General features: G+C 41.8%; 1 protein-coding gene across 1 annotated transcript in view; it reads left to right on the top strand.

The window, feature by feature from the left end:
• The first annotated feature begins 653 nt into the window (after window positions 1-653).
• Window positions 654-21,632, top strand: part of FGD6 (FYVE, RhoGEF and PH domain containing 6) — a 42,370-nt gene continuing 21,391 nt past the window's right edge. Inside the window, exons 1-5 of the mRNA XM_053463627.1 lie at window positions 654-787; window positions 11,953-14,128; window positions 19,396-19,534; window positions 20,154-20,224; window positions 20,309-20,339. Coding sequence (XP_053319602.1) covers window positions 778-787; window positions 11,953-14,128; window positions 19,396-19,534; window positions 20,154-20,224; window positions 20,309-20,339 — 2,427 coding nt within the window. The 5' untranslated portion in view covers window positions 654-777. The remainder of the gene's footprint in view (window positions 788-11,952; window positions 14,129-19,395; window positions 19,535-20,153; window positions 20,225-20,308; window positions 20,340-21,632) is intronic.

The raw sequence follows: 21,632 nt of genomic DNA, 5'->3' as shown, positions 1-21,632 counted from the left end.
TCGGGCGACAGCATAGAGCAGACTGGAAGCGCGAAAACTACAAATCCCAGACAGCACCGCGGCGCACACAGTCCGACCTAAAGGAAGAGGGCAGGCTTCAGTAAGGGAAGGGCCAGTGGCTATGAGGCGGGTACAAAGAAGGGTAAACCACATCGACCGTTTCTATTCCCAAGACATATGTACGTTTCACGTGTTGCTGACCAGCACATGTAAAATATGTGACATGTGAAAATGAGTACATGTATACACCCCGCATACTGCAGGCTGTCCCTGTACGGGTTACCAACATGCGAAGTGTAGTGAATAAAATAGCTAATACGGTTGCTATACTTTCCACTAGCTCTCGGTTATATAACGCATATCATACATAGTTACCGCTATATACCAATAAATGCCTTATTAACCAGACTGTTTGCTGAGGTGAGGGTCAGCACTTTGGTACCGGCCAGGTTTTGTCCCGAACCGAATATATTGTAAAGCAGAGGTGTGAGGCTGTCAAAGGCACGCTTCTCCGTTCTTTTGTTTGGATGTGACGTCACGCGACCGCCAGCACTCTCCCTTGTCCCAAAGTAGGGAAGGCTCTTCTCTTATCCCTGTTCTCCAGCAGGCGGCCCCCTCCCGGACACGGCGAGGAGGAGGGGATTCATCGCCACACAAAGTGCTGAAGTTTAACTATCTTCCAGCCGGGATAGCTCCCTGTCCGCACGGTATTTCAGAGGCTGAAGCACCGGCTGTCGCTGTAGGATGGACTGAGCCTGGAAACCTTCATGGGAGACCATGAGTGCTGGTGAGTCCGCACCTAGTCCCGGTAACTTCCCCACGAGCCCCGGTCCCGGATCCCCAGCCCTACGCCGGCTTTGTCCCGTGCGATCGCCCGGTGTAGTGTGTGCTGGTAACACGCTCGTTGCATTCACTGCACGGGGAATGCACTAAGATCAAGGGACTTGGAGTGAATAGGCACACTGGCTTGGGATTATGCCCCGAGTTCCACTCAGCCGAGAGCAACCCGTAATGCGCTGCCTTGTCTCCCTTTCCGTGTACTGAAAGGGATATCCCCATTCTCCATAGTTAATTGGCAACTGCGTGACTGCTAGTCTCATGATCCATCGCCTGCTGGCAGCTATGCGCTGGCTGAGAGTGATGAATATTGGGGGCGTTGAGCCCTGAGTCCCAATCAATGTATGCATTTACTTACATGATGCACACCTATGCCGTAGTGTTGTGCCTTGGTTATGTAATGGGTTTTATTGATCTTGCTTTGGAAAGTCCCTTCTTATTCATGTTGTAGGCAATATGCAGAAAGAGAAGATTAAGAACAGTGACAGAAGCCATCAGCAACACTAGTCTGTGTCTGTTTATTATTATCCATGATAATATTATTTATTATTATTTCTTTGTATTAAAGGGTATAAAGATAATTGTTTTCTTCTGTCGTGGATGCGAATGGTTATTTGCCAATGTGCAGGCAATGTGTGTATATCATATGAAGCCTGGTGGATAATCTAATTATGTTATAAATAAGTGACAAAGAATGTGGGTGAAATTCCTTGCAAAGATCCTTATAGAATGGATACGGCATAAGGTTCTAATTACACGCAGTATACATCTGAAGTAGAGACAAGATATACGGTAGGGTATGGTGGGAATGGTTGGCTAGTGAAATATTAAAAAGTAGGTAATAGGTAATCCATTATTGATCAGTTCTTTATGCATTTGGATTGCTAATAGCCTAAGGCTAGTGGCTGTGTAAAGACCAAAGGATCCTAGGCAGTTAACAAGCCCTGGAAGATAGTATTCCTTTGTGAATACACAAGATATTAGTACATGACACCTAAACCGTAACCGTTGGTGGCGCTAGCATATGTGTTTATTATGCACATATTTATCTAATCGGTGTGGCCCCTACCGCAGGACTTCTTGTTATTGTTACAAATGGGTTTAAAATATATATTCGACGTATTTGTTTTTTTTTATTTCCTACTTTGTGTAGAATCAAGCCCATTGCGTATGCTGCACATTTGCAACAGTAACTTATTTTGCTTACAACTCCTCCAAAAACCTCGCGCAGAACGAGTAGAATTCTAACGGAAGCTAGTAATCTCGAACTTTTAGAACTTTGTACAGAAATCACTGCTGTGATAAGTAAAAGACATGGTGTTTTCTGCTTTGGTTTAACCCTTTTGATGTCTCACTTGTCCCTCTGCCACATGAAGGGTTAATTTATATAATTCAAGAGAAGTTCTCACGGCCGCAGCCTGATGTCCATCACCCTGGGTCTCCCTTGATATGTATTGCAGGTGTCCGATCAATACTTTATTTTGTATGGGGCATGTTTTAACCCCTTAAACAAGTAAAAAGGGCACACGCTTCGGGGCGTAGAACTGTTTCTCCTTGAACGTGACCTGTTCATCGCTAACAGGATGTTTATCCTATCTGTTCCAGACAGTAGTTTGCTAGCTATAGCTTAAGTCATTTCCACATGTTCCTGCAAAACATTTACACGAAGTATATGCTGGATGAATTATCTGTAGAACAGCTGCTTGACAGATTCCAGAAAGCCTAAGGTACTGTAAAATGTGCATTGATAATGACGGATGGCTAGTTGGGCATTGGGAAAATACCGCTGTTATCACATGGTTGGCTCGGTCAAAAATAACAGTTTAGTAGGACATTGGGCAGCGGATCCAGGGAGGATAGGACTCGAGGGCATTGTTGAATAACAGCCGCCATGTTGGTAATTTGTACTAGTGTTTTCTTACCCGAGTTGTTTCACATCATTACAATGTGTGGCTGCAGACCTCTGGTTTTCTCAATACAGACCATCGGTTGTTAAAATCCTTGTTTTGTAAACGGGCTAACAGAGTTATGACAGAGATAGCCCAAGGTGGTTCTCCAGCTGTTTATTAAACCACAATGCCTGTGATTCTTAGATTGCATTCAATTTGCTGAAAATCAAGGGCAGTGTTGGCTACGGGGAGCCGCGCGTTGGCTACGGGGAGCCGCGCGTTGGCTACGGGGAGCCGCGCGTTGGCTACGGGGAGCCGCGCGTTGGCTACGGGGAGCCGCGTGTTGGCTAATCTGAGCTGCTGAATTTCTGATATGTTTGGTAATGTAAATTTTTCAAGCTTCGGTTCCAGAATTTTGTGCAATGTTTCCAGATGGGTATTTTTGTTGGCTACAAACTTAGGGGCACACCGCGAGATGAGTTGACATGTCCTTTTATTTGAATATTGGCGAGAGATGTTAATCTGTTGGGACATCGTTTCACTGCCTTTTCAGGTAATAGAGGTTTATGTAGCCCCGGAGGTACTAGTATTATTTCCTGGTTCATTTTTCATCATGGATGTACAAGAAAGCCATTGTATTTGTGCTCTTGTATTCTGCGTTCAAAACTGTTTTTGAGTTATCGCCGTGGTTGCCACCCTGGATATTTCTCGCTCCACAATACCTGTTTTGTATTCTGTATAAAAACACTTAATAAGCAATGCAGTTTTGCCGTGTTTCACAGTATTCATTCCCCATCTGCTCTTCATTAAGACCAATGAATTCTGATTATTTACAAAAATCAATCTGGCCGGTGCTGAGCTGTGCAATGTTTGGGGCTATTCTAGAGAAAACACAGTGGGGAAAAAAAATCCAGACAGTACCAAAGAATGGTAATGTGTCCGGAAATTATGCCGCTCTTGGTGTGAAGACGCTTTATAATTGAGAGACACAAACAACAATATACAGAAAATGAAAACCAGACTCTGATATAAAATGACCCAAAAAGTTAGAAACTGGTTCTAAAAATCTAGAAGCCATGGTTCCCTGGCTCCTCTGATTCGTCAGGCTGTGCGATTTAATGTACATTGTGCAGGTAAGAAAATCTGATCTACAAATCTTAGTTCTTGCACAAAGCAATACTTCTGAGAGGTCTGGGTTAAGGTATTTCCAGATCAGCACATGCTAGTACACTTTGATATTCCCAGTATGCGTTACATGGACTGTATTTTACCAGATGTTAACAGCTGTGCTGTTTAGTACTCAAGGGCGACATCATGTTAGATAATCTTTGCTGTAATATTGCTTCATTTTGCAGCAATATTCTTTTATATTATTATTATTGGATGGAGATAATTGGATGAGCGGAGAAACCGGTTAGGAGTGTATTTAAAGATGAGTGATTAACATACCCGGGAACCTGGGTCAAACCCGTAGATTGCCGGGCGAGTGCTGCCCTTCTGGTTCTCCGGGTCGCAGGGTCTTGACACGCCCTGCACCCCGCCCATTTTTTCCTTTAAATGGGGGGGGGGGGGTTTTCCCGCTGCCGTCAGTGTGCAGTCCTGGCCGCGTCCCGCAAGGGAAGGCTCCGGGTAGCCGGAGCTGAGAAATTCCCAGGGATGGTGATTAAATGTAAGTAGGGGAACCACTATGAAGGGCTTTGAAAGTAAAAGTCAATCCTGATGTGCACAGGAAATCAGTGAAGAGATGGACAGAGGGGAGAGAGGTGTTAGTAAAGCGCTGGATGAGGAAGATAAGTGTGACAGCAGCAGTCATGTTGGATTGGAGAGGGCTGAGGTAGATAACCAAAAACAGAGTTAGTCAAGGCTGGAGATTATGAGGGCATGAACAAGAGCTTTATGGACCGCTTGTGTTAGAAAGGGGTTATGTGGGCAATGTTTTCAAGATGGAGGCAGCAGTGTTTTGAAACAGAATGGAATGAGAGGTAAATGAAATTCCCGAGTCAATGGTGGCACCAAGACAGCAAGCATGAGGGGAAGGGGGTGATTCCACCATTGGCATTGAGGGAGACTGATGAGGGAATGTTGGCATTCGACGGATAGAAAATCAAGAGTTCTCGAGAGATTGAGCTTTAGGAATTGTGGTAATATCCATAAAATTGTCATAAAGGCAGGCACTCGTTCTGCCATTATTACAGCTTACGCTCGAACCACTGGGAAGGATGTATGGCAACAGCCAATCCATTTCATGTCTGCTATACATGTCATCGTTGTTAAGCTGGCTGAGAAAGTACACCTGTGGCTGCTAACTAGTATTATGCTTTAGGTGAAGGAGGCTGCCTTTTACCATGCTTTATGCATCTCTTGCAGGTAAGCTTTTCCTGCAGCCTTAAATGAGGACGGCCAGCATTTGGGTTATACAGTATATAATTTTAATAGGGCTAACACCTGCACCATTGCCATACAATGTATAAACATTAAAATGAGGTGGGGCCTGCGTAATAAAATGTGTTTAAGGCATCACCTGTATGTGTTGCAACTTATTTTAGTGTTGTGTTTAGGGCTGCAACTAACGATTATTTTAATAATCGATTAATCGGCCGATTATTTTTTCGATTAATCGATTAATCGGATAAAAAAAAACAATATGCAAATTTTTCGTTTATTTAAAAGAATTTAATGAACTGGATGTTAAAAAACAACTTAAAATTTACATTAACATTCTTATTTTGTTATGATGTAATAAAAAACAATATTTTCAAAGTACAAGAACCCAAACACAATATTTATGAAACAAAATAACCCCAAACATTCTGAAAAGAGGTGGACTATTACTGTTCAAGAAACTTTGCCCCAGCACTTTGCACTTTGCACCCAGCACTTTGCACCCAGCACTTTGCACCCAGCCCTGGCACTTTGCACCCAGCACTTTGCACCCAGCACTTTGCCCCAGCCCTGGCACTTTGCATCCAGCACTTTGCACCCAGCATTCAGCACTTTGCACCAGCACTTTGCACTTTGCACCCAGCCCTGGCACTTTGCACCCAGCACTTTGCACCCAGCCCTGGCACTTTGCACCCAGCACTGGCACTTTGCACCCAGCACTTTGCACTGTGCCCCTGCACCCAGTCTCTAACTCTGCCCTGCACCCAGCCCTGCCCCCACATTCTGCCCTGCCCCCACACTCACACTCTGCCCTGCACCCACACTCACACCCTGCCCTGCATCCCCACCCCCACTCTGCCCTGCACCCAGTCTCCCACTCTGCTCTGCACCCACACTCACACCCTGCATCCACACCCCCACTCTGCCCTGCGAACCGCTCTGTGCGAATGGAGCCACTCGCACAGAGCGAACCGCTCTGTGCGAATGGAGCCACTCGCACAGAGTGAACCGCTCTGTGCGAATGGAGCCACTCGCACAGAGCGAACCGCTCTGTGCGAATGGAGCCACTCGCACAGAGCGAACCGCTCTGTGCGAATGGAGCCACTCGCACAGAGCGAACCGCTCTGTGCGAGTGGCTCCATTCGCACAGAGCGATTCGCTCTGTGCGAGTGGCTCTGTGCGATCCGTGCACATAGACAGAAGAATACTTACCTCCGGAACGCGTCACATCCGTCACGTAGCTTGAAGAAGGCGGAGACTGCAGAGCGTGTAGCAGAAGCGGGGAACGCTCGCGGAGGTAAGTGAAAGGAGCCGAGTGCTCCAACAACGAATTGATCACTCGATTAATCGATAACGGAAATCGTTATCGATGATTTCCGTTATCGATTATTATCGATTTTATCGATTCGTTGTTTCAGCTCTAGTTGTGTTGCTCACAAGCTTACCCAGTTCCACCATGCTGCAGCTCTGCTGCGTAGGGCCAGCGGGGATCTGCTGCGTAGGGTTAATGGGGAAACCTGGGCGTACTTGTAGTTTGAATTATCAACATGTGGGAAGAGTTGTAATACAGTTGCAGTTTCACTCCTATAATGTTAGTAATGACTTGTGTTCAAACGTAGGCGTTTGGAATCATATCCCTAAATCTAATCATGTGTATGAATTCCAGTTAGGGTTGCCGGCTATTTTTGTCAGGACACACATCTTGCTATCCACTATAACGTGCTTCTTCCCTGCATATTTCAACTTGATCGAGTAATTGAGAAGGATGGATGTTACCCTCTGGACAATCCTCTTTTATCTCATCATTTTACACAGTTACCTTACTACAAAATAAAAGTACATTGAGTTTAATCTTTAGCAAGAAGCACAATACTTTAGATGAAGCGAAACAAAAACTCTTTTCAAAGTGATGCCAACTTCACCTACAAAGGAGGAAACTTAATCCACGGATCAACCCCTGTTTGAGTTGAAACTTGTACCAATGCATGACCTTACTTGTCAGAAATGTGCCTTCGGGTTATACTGTTTACACCAGAGTGGTGGGCAACATATATAGTGTTTATCCAAGTGACAAATGGGTCTCAAAGCAATAGCCATTTTTATTTTATCTCAAGTAGGGGCAGCGTATTGGAATATTAGGCCATAAAAGTATTTATATTATGGAAAAACTGGAACATTCTTGATGATTGTTGCAAAATATAGCATTCCTCACCAAAATTGTTCTAGTTCGGTCATATTATTACTATTGTTTTTACTGTTATTGTTATTACTGTTGATAATAATGGTATTATTCTATATTAAGCCATCATATTCCACAGCACTGCACAATGTGACATGCCTGTTGTGTTGACTTAGCACTGCTGTGAAACCTTGTTTCTTCCATGTGGCATGTGACAAGGGACATGGGACTTCACAATACCCTTTCTTTGACCTTTGCGTCTTCTCCAAAGTTACCGCAACCAGCTGCTTGAAGTTGCAGTTGCTACTTAAACTCACTCGCTGCCAGAGAAGCAATTCAATGCATTGTAGACCTTTTACCTGCAAGGTTTTATAGCCATACTATAAATTCACTGTAAAAATCTAATGTCTAACACTTTGCTTTCTAAAGTAACAATCTCTTGATTCATTGTATCGGCAGTGCTTTACATGTTTTCCACCGCAAGAACTATACTTGTATGCGTTCAGTGAGCCTTTTCTCCTAAGTATTAGTTGATAGCATGGTGCGACATGTTTATCAAGCATGAACGGGTATTTTTTACAGAGCAGTCTGGCATATTTGCTATTTTACCAACCTTATTATTGATATTATTTGTGCTTTTTAAAGAGTAACGATCTCGGTTTTAATTGGCACCCGACTCAGATCAGAATAACCCACAGCAATCCTGTAGCTCGGTGTTCGTTGGCCAACAAGCCCTGTTTTGATTTAATGTGTTGCTGAAGAAAGGGTAGGATTAGTGTTCGCGAGCCTGTTGGAACATGAGAATAGGTTTGTACAGCCTGAGCAAGCATTCCTTCCTCATCTGGCTGTGATTACAATTATTGACTTTGTAAACCCTATATCTAGGGAACATAATATAGTATTGCTTCTCATTGCCTTTCCCTTAAAACGCTATATCGGTGAAAAATAGTGCGGCCAAGGTCTTTCTCCTAGTCAGGACAGAGACATGGCCGTTCACATCTACTCGGTCTGAGCTATTCATATGTGGCAAAGCTTCTAGTTGACTTTCCTTAAAATAAACATTTATAGCATTCCATCTGTAAAAGCACTTTACAGATGAGTAGGTTATATGGTCATTTTTAGCGATATGGCTCCATTTTTAAACAAAGACTCCAGTTTTATAAGGCCATAGGTCTGATGTGCCAGTGGTGACACCATGGTAACGGACAGAAACTATTCAATATATAAGCATAAGACAATCATTTCACATAGACCATAGGGCATTAAGATTAAGCTGGTAACTATTTGCTTGTGTTTTCACTATTATCATTGACTTCCTTGAAGAATTTAGCTTGAATACTCGTTTCAAATTCTTCCTGGTGTCATACTACATAAATAGGATGTATATTCTGTACTAAGACTTTCATGTTGCCCTTTGTAGCATGTTATCGGGTGAGCAGACATTCTTCACGAATCACATTTTGGGTACTTATTCACCCGGTGACCTAGGGGGAAACGCTTATACCCTGGAATGAAAAGCAGCCTTTGAATCTATTGTCTTTGCTTTGAGAAAGGCCTCCATTGTGCCCGTGTTGGGAGCCTTTAGAAGCTTTAGGAAAACTGGGGTCAGGCTGTCTTCTGACAAATTTAATCAATTACTTCCTAAATTTCTATTAATAGCAGCTCACCCAGGGATCCACTGGCAGATGGAATTTTTAGCAGAGCGCAACTGATAAAAAGGTTGAGAATTCATGTGCATGGATTGCTTGATGAAGAATTTACGGAGAGCCAGAGGGCCAAACAAAACTTCCATTCTGGAACACCTTGCATACAAACATATTAAGAAAATCAGCAAAACAACACTATTTTCCTCTTAAATAGCTTTTTGAGATTAGTTCTTATTGGCCATTTTGTTACAGGAGAAGTTGTAAAGAAGCACTCAATGAGCCTTAGAGTTCTGTGTGGTGGGTTATGCTGCCTGAAAATAAAGGGTTAACATCACTGCGTTGGTACTGTGTTTCTACTCCACTGGAAAGGCCTTCGGCTTTAAAGTGCTATCACGTGCATCCCATCTGTCCCGTTATATATCAAACATTTTGGCCTCCTAATCCACCTATTTAATAGTATCATGTTTGTGTTTGCCCAGTTGCCTAAAATTGTGGCACTAGTTGATACTTTTACTTTTCTTTGTTTTGTTTTAAGTAACTCAGTCACATTATGGAAATTAAATGGTAAATGTAGGACGATTATTGCCCTGAATATTGAATACTTTTATATATCACTCTGAATACTACTTACCATGCTGTTTGTAGGTGTAGCTTTGGAAGGAGATAGTAAGCAATGCCACCATATGTCATGGTGTACTGAATCCTAGTGTGGTTGCTGCTGGGACCTTTTATCATTTTTAGGTTATACATGAATGAAGACTCCTCTACATGAGTGTAGTTTGGGGTAGAAACATTATTAATATTCTAGTACAGGCTGATGCTAGTGGCCACAGAGTATTGCGGAACTGTAAAAATAGTAAAAAGCCCCTGGCTTTTCATGTTGTGTCCTGTAGTGTATGGGGAAAGCACATAGATGTGACTCTTTTGTTAAACGCAGAGTGATTTCCTGTGTTTAAGTGCTTGTTTGCCATTCTGCACAGACAGGCTTTGTTGTGAGTGTGTTAGCACAATCCTGCTTTAAGCAATTTTGCTCATTACTTGTTTGAGCAATGGAGTAGCTTGTTAGTCATGCTCTATACCTGCAGCTGCAATAACATGCCAGTTTACACCTTGTAATGGAAAACTACCTATTTCTTAACAACATAAGGATTTGAATCCAGGAAGCAGCACAATATTAGACAGCAAACCTGCAGTAAACCAGGGGTTAGAGGCTTATTCACTAAATGTTGGTTTCAGTACAAATCATCAGCTTTACATTTTGACTGTAGCAACACATAAAAACTTTTGCAAGATGACCTTGCATTATGAATAATCAAATCAGTGGGAAGACATTCAAGAAATCATACAGATGTAGATAAACAGACCCTGGTACGATCACAGGTTAGATCACAAACATTTATTTCACTTGTATTGCATTCCTTAATTTGTGTCTAAGTGCTCAGTTTCTGTTATTTATGCTTTATTACACTTTTCTTTCCATATAAAAAGTGCTCCCTTCTGTGCTGTCCTGTGTAGCAGATTAATGTGTTCATTAAGAAGTATAATCCCATGAACTACCAGGCAGTTCTATAGCCAGTCATGCCCACCTGGTAAAGAGTCACTATTTCGGGGTGTTTCCGAGGGAACGGTGGCAATCCTGGGGCTTCCATCGAGAGCCCGGGGTCCAAGGATGGTATGTTCCAAAAAGCAACTTGATCTGTCATCAGGTCCGTAAAGTAGCCGGGCCAGAGTTCCAAAGCTGCAGCTGGGTAAACCCTGGTTCGAAGAATGGGTCGTGAGCTTCCTCTCAATAACCACCCTCAGCTGTGAGTCACCACGAGTACAGCATAACCCCAAAAGAGCGACGGTGTAGGGCAACGGATGTCCGTAGCGTCTCAGTTCCAAAGTTCAGCGGGCATCGCAGCAGTTCCTAGCCGCTACACAGTTCTATGGATTTGCGGCTTGGTCCCCGTGAGACGCCACGGAGGGAGGAAAGGGAGTCCAATGAGGAACCCGTAACCCTGCTTTGACTGCGAAGGTAAAACATAGGGACGGGTACAATCAACACAAACAGGAACAGAGCCAGAACAAAGGTCGAAGTAGAGCAGGCGGGAGCGGGCTGACCAACCGGGCAGGTCCCGGACATAACCTGGGGGAAAAGATGGAGCTGTCACATACTGGTAACTTGCTATTTGTTTAATATAGTTACATTTCATGTTATTGCTGCTACCTGGTAAATCAGGATTGAGAACAGAGCTAATGTGTCCCAGATCATAAAACCAGGTGACCGGATTCTCCTGCCGTCTGTATGTAGAGGGTTAATCGCTCGATCATACAAGTGCTATTTTTACTGCAACCCCTTCTAGGATATTTGACTCACATCCTTTTTGTACATATCCGCTTTTACTGTTTGAACATCTGTAAAGCAAACTGTTTTTGTTTACAGGGATTTATAAAGCTGTGATTCCCTTTTTTCTGTTACAGGCAAATTACTAAATTCCTATATTTTACATTGCCATCGTTATTTACAAGTTTAATACACGCAGAGGCAAAACATATTTAAAATAAAACGGCTGGTAACTTTTGGCTTTATGATGTGTACTGTATCTGATGATCTAATTTGTAGGAATGTATTCTCGAACGCTCTCTTGCCAGCAGATTCCATAGCAAAAGGAGGAAATTAATAATACCATTAAAAAGTGACCATAACATTATTACTCCTTAAGATAGAATGATACAGTAGGTGAAGAGGGCCCTGCTCTTGGAAGCTTACAATTTATTACGAGGTTGAAGGAGAATTGAGGTGAGGGCTCCAATCCAAAATTATATCTATACTGGATTGATATTTGCGATTATATTTGTATCATTGTAATAATTTATATTTTTCTTATTTATAAAAATATTTACATATTTTCGGTGTATACATTATGTTTCAAGTGTTTAGAAGCTACCTTTATGTGTCATCTTAATTTAAGAAAAGAAAATGTAGATTAATATTCAGATGGATATATCCTAATTCATTTTTTTTCTTTTATTGTAGATATGAAAAAGCCTCCTGTAGCCCCCAAACCGAAGCTTGTTTTGGGTCAGAAACCTAGCCCACCACCACTTGCACCCAAACCAGATTTAGTCTTATTGAATATGGTCCAAGCATGCAAGAAGTCAAAACCAGCAATTGCTCCAAAGCCAAAGGTCGTTCAAGGCTCTAGTCTAGAAGAGAAACCACAGAGTTTAGTGAAACCCAGCATTAATAACTTTGAGGAACATAAAGGAAACGGTTTTGGAAATGTACCGTGCACAAAAGAAACGCCAAACGATACTGTAAGTTCTGCTTACATCATTTCACCTTGTACATGCACCTTTGATTGCCATCACAAGCTTGGGAATGAGGAGCACTTACATAGAACACAAAAAGTTTTAGAAAGGCAAGAAAATTTAGAAAACAAAAAAATGTGTGGGCAGCCACCTCCATGTGTAAGAACAAGGCGGAAACAGGGCAGCCAACTGGTAAAGCTACCGAAAGGAAACCAAGTACTGTTGAAAGCCAGCATTCTAGAAGACAAGGTTAGTAATCTTTTAACACCCAGTGTTTTATCTAATGGCGGTATTTACAAACACAAAAGCACTAATAAGGACATTAAGCCATATGGAAATGGTAAAGGTAAAATAGATTCCAAATGTTCTGAAGGATATTTTTCCACTACTGATGGGTTTGCATGTAATCTTAACAAAGACCGCAAATTAGACATTGACGTGTCTCCCCCTCCTCTTGCTTATGGAGGTTATGTGTATCATTCAGACTCGGAAAAAATGGACAGTGACAAACAACGAAATGGCAAACTTTCGGATACAAATGATAATGAAGCATTAGGTCCACCACAACGAGCTCCTCCGCCACAAAAAGTTCTTCCAGTGCCAAAACCAAGAAGATCACGAACGCAGTGCTTGGTGCGGCAAGATTGTATAGAGCGCTCAACCGAAGGTACCGATGATCCTGTTACATTAGATGTTGGTTCACAAAGCCCTAGTAAACATGGAATAAATGGCATTCATAGCTCCAAGACGCACAGGGAATTTGAGAAGTGCAATAGCAATATCTCAGATTCAAAAGAAATTTCCACTATAAGTCATACAAATGAAAATGGAGATGTTTATACGGAATCAGTAATACATGACACGTTTAGTGAAAATCCCAGTGAATCTCTCATGGAGGAAACGAATAGCTTCAAAAGATATAGCTCGTTGTCAATGAGCTTACCCAAGCAACTGAAATTGATGTATGAGCAGTCGTTGCCTATAAAGAAAAGTTGTGACGTTACTGCGGACAAAATAAATGCTGTAGCTGAAAATTCTCCCAAGGTTGCTCCAAAGAAGCCACAAAGACACAGCTTAATTGCGGCCACCTTGCTTAAAAAAGCTGCATCAGAGGAGAACCTTCATGACTGTAGTGAGAACGAGTCTCCACAAGGCAGTTCTGAAAGCACATATCATAGACATTTATCAGCAATCGGACAATGTTTATCTTCTTCACTAAATATTCCAAAGTCATCTCTGGAAAAAGCAGCATGGAAGTTGCCCCATCCTATTCTACCTCTTTCAGGGAGACCAGAGTCATTAAAAGTGTCCTCAAGCAATGAGAATCTAAATGCAATCACCAAACCTAGGGCTAAGTCATTATCTTCTGTGGATATGGAGAGAATAGACAAACCTGCAAAGGATAGTACTAAAAAAAGCCCACTGAGGAAGCTTCTCAACATGAAGTTGTCCGTGTGTATAATAAAAAGTGACTTTCAGAAATTTTTGTCTCGTGGCTGTCACTCCTCGGACAGCACTAGGTGTGATGTCCTTTCTTATAAGGAAACCCCAGCATCGCCTGCATTGGATAGGAAGGCAAAGGCACATTCCGCTGATTGTTACAGTCCTTCTTCAGCAAAGAAATGGCAGATACATAGGAATGATAGCAATGTACTGAATAATCATGTGGCACAGTCTGAAGATCAGGAACTTCTTAACAGGAATAAACCTGTACAGACACCCACAATAGATCTGTCATACCATGATCTCCCAGCGTATGAAAACATTTGTCACTACGAAGAAATCCCTGAATATGAAAATTTACCCCACACTTTGGTTTTGGATGAAAGTGATGCAACAATCTATGAGGTAGAGGATCCGGCTGAAGCTACTATTGCATTGCATTCACATATATACCACAGGTAAGACCAACCGTTATTTATACATTTTTTTTTACCACCAACCTGGACACAGGTGTGAAAAGTAACAAAACTCTTATTAATGTATAAAGGATATTGTTACAAAACTGATGCATCTTGTCTATAAATGTTTCTGTTTTTTACATCCAAACAAGTATGACTATAACTGCTACATTGGAAAGGGTGGTATTTCACCCACAAGAGAAATATGCCTGAAGACTATTAATTCCATTTAAATACATCATTATGAGACTAATATACAGATACTGTATGGGTAAATGTATTGGTCAAATCTCAGCTGTAACCGTGGAAACTGTTAAGACCTCACGTAACTGAACAAAGACTTAGTGTGAGCGTTGCTATGAAAGTCTATCAACTGGTCTCTAGATATACGCACGATACTTTCCATTGGCAAGGGCACACTAGAAGTATGTTTTTACTTTTTTTGTCTGCTGCTAAATACTGTCGAATGAAATTGAACTTAATAATTAAGGGGCAATATAAGTATACGCAAGGTTTAGAGACCTGGTCGCTCAACCCTGTCCACTTTGGGAACTTAATTTAGTGATCATGAGTTGGAAAATTTTAATGTAATAATCAGGCTTTCAGAAATAAATAAATAAAATTTAACATTTCCTAGGAAGAAAATCTTTAATGATGGGCTCATGTTAGTGCTCAGTCTCCACTGGCATGTGCTGGTGTAATAAAATGTAGGGTTTAAGCTAATTTAGATCAGCAGAATTCTTGTGTGGAAGACCTGAATCAAAGATAACAAACCACTTTGTAACTATGAATCCTTGGATCGCAGGATGGAGGATTTAGCTCCCAGCTCCCTTATCTGGCCCTCTCGCCTGCTCCTCTTTCCTGTGTGACTGCAGACGATGTCCTGCGGCCGCAGTTGTGCTTGGCGCTGTTGTTCAGGAAGCTCTGTCAGCTGACAGTTTTCCAAGTCAAACTATGGTTTTCTCTAGATTGGCCACTACATTTGCATATTTTGACTTTTTTTTTCAAATTCAGGTTTGACTAGGAAGAGAGGATGAATTATGGCATTAAATAACTGGGTAAAAATACTATGAGCAAGTATTATCTTACTGCTAATAGATAAAAGAAACCTGTAGCAGCTAGTCAACAACACCAAAACATATATTCCACTTATTGGCACACAGTGACTAAGGGTATTTCTCCCGTGTTCGCACTCCCAAGTGAAAACTAGCACTACGTTTGCACAAGATATTTGTCAAAATCCCATAAAATAGATGAGATCTATTATATGAACATATAGTCTGGCGATATCCATGCTTTAGGGGGAAAAACAGTATGCATACAAGAGGCGAAAAGTATCTCAGTCTTTGACAAATGGCAGCATCAGGCGCATGATGAGCCCCTGTATTATATCCAAGTCCAGAACACATCAGAAACTGGAGACTGAGACCTATGTATTTTCTGGAGATGGAGCTGTCCCTGACCTGCTTCGTTTGGCCCAAAGGAGATATATTACATCAATGATACTACAGTTCTTCTATTCAGCAGAACATTGATTGAGGTTTAGGAATATTTCACCTATTTACTTCTTTCCAGCAATGAAGCACTAATTAAATATTTGCAGTGAAAATGTGTTGCCCCCCCCTTCTCAGTATAAGGCCAAATTACCGCTGTATTTAACCTCTAACTAGCACATACGTGAAACAAGCTTTTTTTAGTCACCCTGATAATTCATGCATTGCCACAGAAAGCTTTTAAGGTTGTGGACAGAGGGGTAGATTTAGAGGGAGCTGCTCCTGAGCTGTCTACTCTAAATATTATCGACTGACGTGTGCCACTTAACTGCAGTTGAACTACCTTGATGAGGATTAAAAGAATTCCTCTGCTAGAGGGTGTGCATCTTGCCCAAACATGGCCTAGTTAATTTAACTGCTAAAATGTGACATGCATGAAACGGTGCTTTCCATGCAATGTTCCTTGAAAATTAATGTTAAAATTAGACACAATAGTTCCATGCTGTCAAAAACTAAAGTTGCTGCAGCTTCCCTGGACAGTTTTGTGTCTATATCTAAAACCCAGAGCCTCTTTGGGAATGTTTGATCATGCTCCTCTAGTGCGTACGCACACACACGCGCACGCACGCTGTAGTCCCATGAGTGCCGCATCATAATTTCTGTGACCATTCATCAAGCTCAAATGCAGATTGCGTTACCAAGACTGGTGAAAGGAAGCATCTGCTGATTTTGGAATTCTGCTGTATGTTTTACCAATAACTGTGTTTCACTCATGGTACAAATAATGATTTTTGGGACTTCTAATTGCTTTTGATTAGATACGCAAATAGTGTGCTTCCGTATTTTAATACCGTTAAAAGGAGTAAACCTAATTACCCAAATACAGCAGTGACTCACATGCAGCTGCCTTGGGGTCTGGAGTGTTCAGTGCCTCTGGGTTCTGGCTCACTTTCCCATATTGTACTATATGCAATCGGTTACATTTTATTTAAAGAATAGTAGCCGTCAAACCTCACTTGCTTGTACATACTATGCTGTTTCTTGAAGGTAATCAACTGCTTTAGGCTTCGTGATCTATTGCTAGCAAAAAAAGATACAATACAAAAACTAGAACTCATTTTAAAAAAAGAAAACCGCACAATAGTTTTGAAAATATTTTAATCTGATGCTAGTACAAACATTTTTGGCGGATGTTTCTCATAGGGAGAAATGTCAGGAATTATGATCTAATATAAGAGGTCATTGTTATATTGATGTAATGTACAAGGGAAAAGTAGGGCAGGTTTCCATTGGGTGTTGCGTAGATTGAGGCTTCATTATTCTAAGCACACTATAGAGCATACTACAGCAGGTGTTAGCATGAGAATTTTCTGGAGAACTGTTTCAAGAAAAGATATTTTTGAAAGCACATTCAATATTCAGTGATATTTCTTTAGATTTGAAGAATCGATGGTCGCTAAGTTCTTACAGGACCAATAGTTTAATAGATATAAATAATACTGCAGGACTGCCATTTGACATGCCTCTCAAATGTCCTGCCTAGGGAGCTGTTAAATCTAGGGAGGACTTCCACTGGCGCTCCCACATGGCAACATTATGATGATCTGAAGCCGAGTGCCACAAGGACATTGTTTCAAGTATTGATTGGCTGTCCACCTGACTCAACCAATACATTGACAGTAACAACTGAACTATCTCTATTGGGTTTTTCATACCTGGGAACTTCAGAGTATAGGCTACCCGCAGCCCTTCCTCTTCCGAGGGACTGTCTTTAGTGGGGTTGGGCTGGCATGGTTATCCATGAGAGAGTTGGGACTAGCCCAAGGTAGCATTAAAAGGGTTGGAAGTGGGATTATCATTTGGCAGGAGTAGGCATGGCTAAACGCTGCTGCCATTCCCCAAAGAAAGAGAAGAGTGACCTGGGCAAGCAGTGCTTCACCCAGAAATTCTAGGTAAAACCCGAAGAGTTCCCAGGTATGGCAGAAGAATGGGTTGGGTACCTTAAGTTTTTGCTGAGCAAACTCCTATATTGTACTTTGCCATCTGGCACACTGGACAAATGTCTGATGGGTCGCTAGCCAACAGCACCCCATGCTCACCTGATCTGGCTGGAAATGCCTGGCCGCACACTACGTGAGCATAAAAACGTAATGTGCGGCCTGCACTTGCATCATTAGGTGCCGCTTGTCTTAAAGTGCCAGGGCTACCTCATTATCCTCAGTCTGGCCCTGCCTGTCACACAATGATGCAGAGTATGGTCAAATCAATGGAATGTTCACCCCCTTTTTATTTATTTTTTCTTGTTTTATTTTTACTCTGAGGGAAAAAAAGGGGTGTTTTATGTAGGGCACAGAGTATCGCTCCGTTTCTGCACCGGCTTTGAGAATAACATTGCAAATGGGTAAATGTTGTGATTCTGAATGTTTTTAAATAAGATGTTCAACACGCACTCCAGCACTATACAGATACACATGCACATACGTACACTCCAACACTATACAAACACACACGCATGCTCCAGCACTGTACATATACACATGCACACACTGATTCCAGCACTGTACATTTACACACCCTCACATACACTACTTCCCTCTCTCCTCCCCCCTCTCACCTTGTGGAGACCAGCCACGCCGCTGCCAATCTTCTGCCATTGTGAATCCGGCACCCCTTGCTTTCCTGCGGGGGAATGTTGAGGCGAGTGCCGTGAGGCACTCAGTGGGGTCACGTAATGCACCCGGCCTCATGGCACCTGCTACACCAAGCCGCCACAGGAAAGCATGCGGTGCGGGATTCATGATGGCATCCATTCAAAACCTTTAAGCAGGAAGTAGTTTCCAGTCGCCATGGTGACCTGGCACCCAAGGTTTGTTGAGGACCACCAGAGCAAGTAATCCCATTATGTTCTTTATTTCCCAGATCGTAGCCTTCATAAGGGGTAACCCTTCTATCAATATTTTGGACAGGATGTTTTTATTTGTCATTACCATTTAAGAGTTTATGTATCTGTATGTATACCGTAACACACAAAACATTACATTACAACTTAACATATCATCATCCATGTATTGCTCATAACAATCAGTTTCTTAATCCTGTCCACCCACTCCCCTCCTTCCTTTCTTATTTTAATCAGACATCACCTAGTTTGGGCACAATAAATAATAACAATCAAAAGCCGTGTGAGGGCCTTTTTAATACAACATTTTTATCCAGGTTTTGGCTTTGAGGGCCAAAATCATACTAGCATTTTAGTATTGCTGAGATTAACGTGCCATCGAGCAATTAACATTGTATGTCACTTAGCAGTACACCAAGTGCCACCATAGAATATATAAACCTCAAGGAATGGAGCTTGACGCTTGTTCCTGTTTCAGTTAATATACCTGGTTCATTGCGTAGAATCAAGAACCGGTCTAAATTAAGCAGGGACTTGATTTTACCATTTCCTTTACAAGTAACTTTATCCTTTGGGGTTTTGTTGTAGGAAGACACAGGAAGTGTTTTTCTCATGACTCATTCTATGAAAGTCAGATACCCGTGTTCCTTTGTGTTTGTATTCAAAACACATACACACAATCAGTTGTGTGTTAGTGATGCTTAACCTAGTTTGAAGCCTTGAGACAACTCTGTGTGAGATCAGGTGGTTTTTTAATACCTTTTTTTTTTTTTAAGTTCTCGACAATCACTTCGTGATTTTGAGCAAATGTAATCCTATGACAGTATTTCTGTTTAATGTGTCTAAATATATGTCCTGAATTCACGTATTTGTAGAGAGTCTTACCAAGAGGACCCCGAAGATGAGCTGGGCATTGTTCACTCTGACGATGAAGACATAAGTAACAGCTCAGAGGAAGATGAGTTTAGCTCGGACTCCAGCAAGGGAGAGGTTGATCACCCTGAATACAAACCGGTGTGTACTTTACTTGTGGAGAATGATCGCATGAAATAAGAAATGTGTTTTGTCTATCTAGTGCCACAGGGTGTTTGGGCCAACCATCTGGTTTCATTACTGGAGTTCACTAAAAGTGGTGCTTAAGTGTCCTCCACAGTGCACACAGTGCATCGCAGTTTGTTGCATATGCTGACCCATGTCCACTGCCGAAAGCGCCTGCAATGGGTACATGAGCATAAGAACTGGACCGCAGACCAATGTAAGAATGTGGCCTGGTCTGATGAATCATGTTTTCTTTTACATCACGTGGATGGCCGGGTACGTGTGCATCGCTTACATGGAGAACACATGGGACCTGGATGCATCCATGGAGGCCCCACCTCACAACTTACAGGACTTAAAGGATCTGCTGCTATATATTCTATATGTATCAGTAGATTCATCCCACTATAAAATAAGTTGGAATGAGATTAATGGTTTTGAGTGGTGGATTGCTTCCATGGAGGGCAGTAGGATGAGCTGAATATTATTTTATTTACTGTAATCGCCTTGTTCTATTAGCATTGTCAGATATGTATTGGCCAGTTTAAGCAGGTGATTTTGTGCTGACATTTATCTTGTCCAATCTTTCATACAGAAGAAGAAACGAACGAAACGAAAATCAAAGGTTTATCACATTGCCAAGGAAATCATGACCTCAGAGAAAGTGTAAGTGTTCAGTCAAGGACTATCTTAATAGAAATGTTTTACACAACAAACCAATAACTTATCTGTGATATTTTCTGTTCACAGGTTTGTTGATGTCCTAAAGTTGTTGCACGTTGTAAGTATTGTTTATTTTTGCTATATTGCATATTGATTTTGATGAAAGAAAAATATACAAACTTACGCATTTTAACATGCTGTATGTTTCAAGTATGATTTAAATAGTTATCTTTGTAATAAGACACTACAATTTCCATTAACTCCAAAATGAGAGGATGGTGGTACCCCGGAGCCACTTTATTTAATCCTTGTCTCTGCACATGAGCTATTGTTGCCATGTTGGAGGGCTTCTCTACTGCAGTGTTTATGTGCAGAGGCACCTGTTGTGGGATTAGTATTTTACTCACTTACCTCTTAATTACAAGGAAATCCTTGACCCTTGGGGGAAACAGACTGCTTCTAATTATAATTGGAGTCTATAGAAAGCCATAAATCTGCGTACAGCAGCTGTTCGGTTACAATGCCACACACCCCTCTTGCCTAGGAACCGCACTGCACAAAAACACAGCTATTTTCTGCCCGTGGATGATATTTTTGTGAGCTTCTGGCTCAGTTGCTAATCACGATAGCTTGCGATTGCAATTGCTTGCATACTTGTTTTAATTTTTGGGTCGAACCCCAGTGAGCTTCTGCTGCAGGATGAGCTTGGTTAGTGCTGTATAATCCGTAGCCAACTTCATCAAAGTCTCAAACTTTTAACTTATGCATTATGCAGGGCCAATTTAGCCTTTCCTGCTGGAGAAATTAGCTTGGAATGGTCTTTCATTTTACAGAATTATTGTGTTTATATGGTGCTGTCATATTCCACAGCGCTGTACAATGTGTAAACAGGACATAAAAAGCAGTATATAACATAACAATTTTACCTACCGAATCAAGGGCTAAGGAGGGCGCTGCTCAAGTGAGCTTACAATTGCTTGTAAAATAAACCACAAATACATGTCCATTTATTATTAAGTGTTTCGCAATCCTCTAATACATGTTAAATATATTTAGCAAACAAGAAAAAATAAATACGCGTTTTAACTAGCAGGCTGTGTCACTCTCTCACAAATGGTTCAGACCTAGCGTTGAAGGATGGCGGAAATTATTTTTAATCACTATCTGATAAATTGTACTTATTTATATGTACCGAATTAACACCTGTGCTTCAGCCACATTTAGGATTAATCTTACCAAAATGTGCAGTGTTTCCAGATACTAGTATTTGAAGGCAAGAATTACATACCGTATTGGCTCGAATATAGGCCGCACTTTTTCCCCCCACTTTAAGTCTTTAAAGTCGGGGTGCGGCCTATATTCGGGGTCTAGCGCCCGGGCAGGCAGCGGGGTTAGGATACAGATCCCCCGC

This window comes from Spea bombifrons, chromosome 4 (genome assembly GCF_027358695.1).
Source record: "Spea bombifrons isolate aSpeBom1 chromosome 4, aSpeBom1.2.pri, whole genome shotgun sequence".
Classification (NCBI taxonomy): Eukaryota; Metazoa; Chordata; class Amphibia; order Anura; family Pelobatidae; genus Spea; species Spea bombifrons.
Note: the sequence above shows the minus strand (reverse complement) of the source record. Positions and strands in the feature narration are given on the sequence as shown.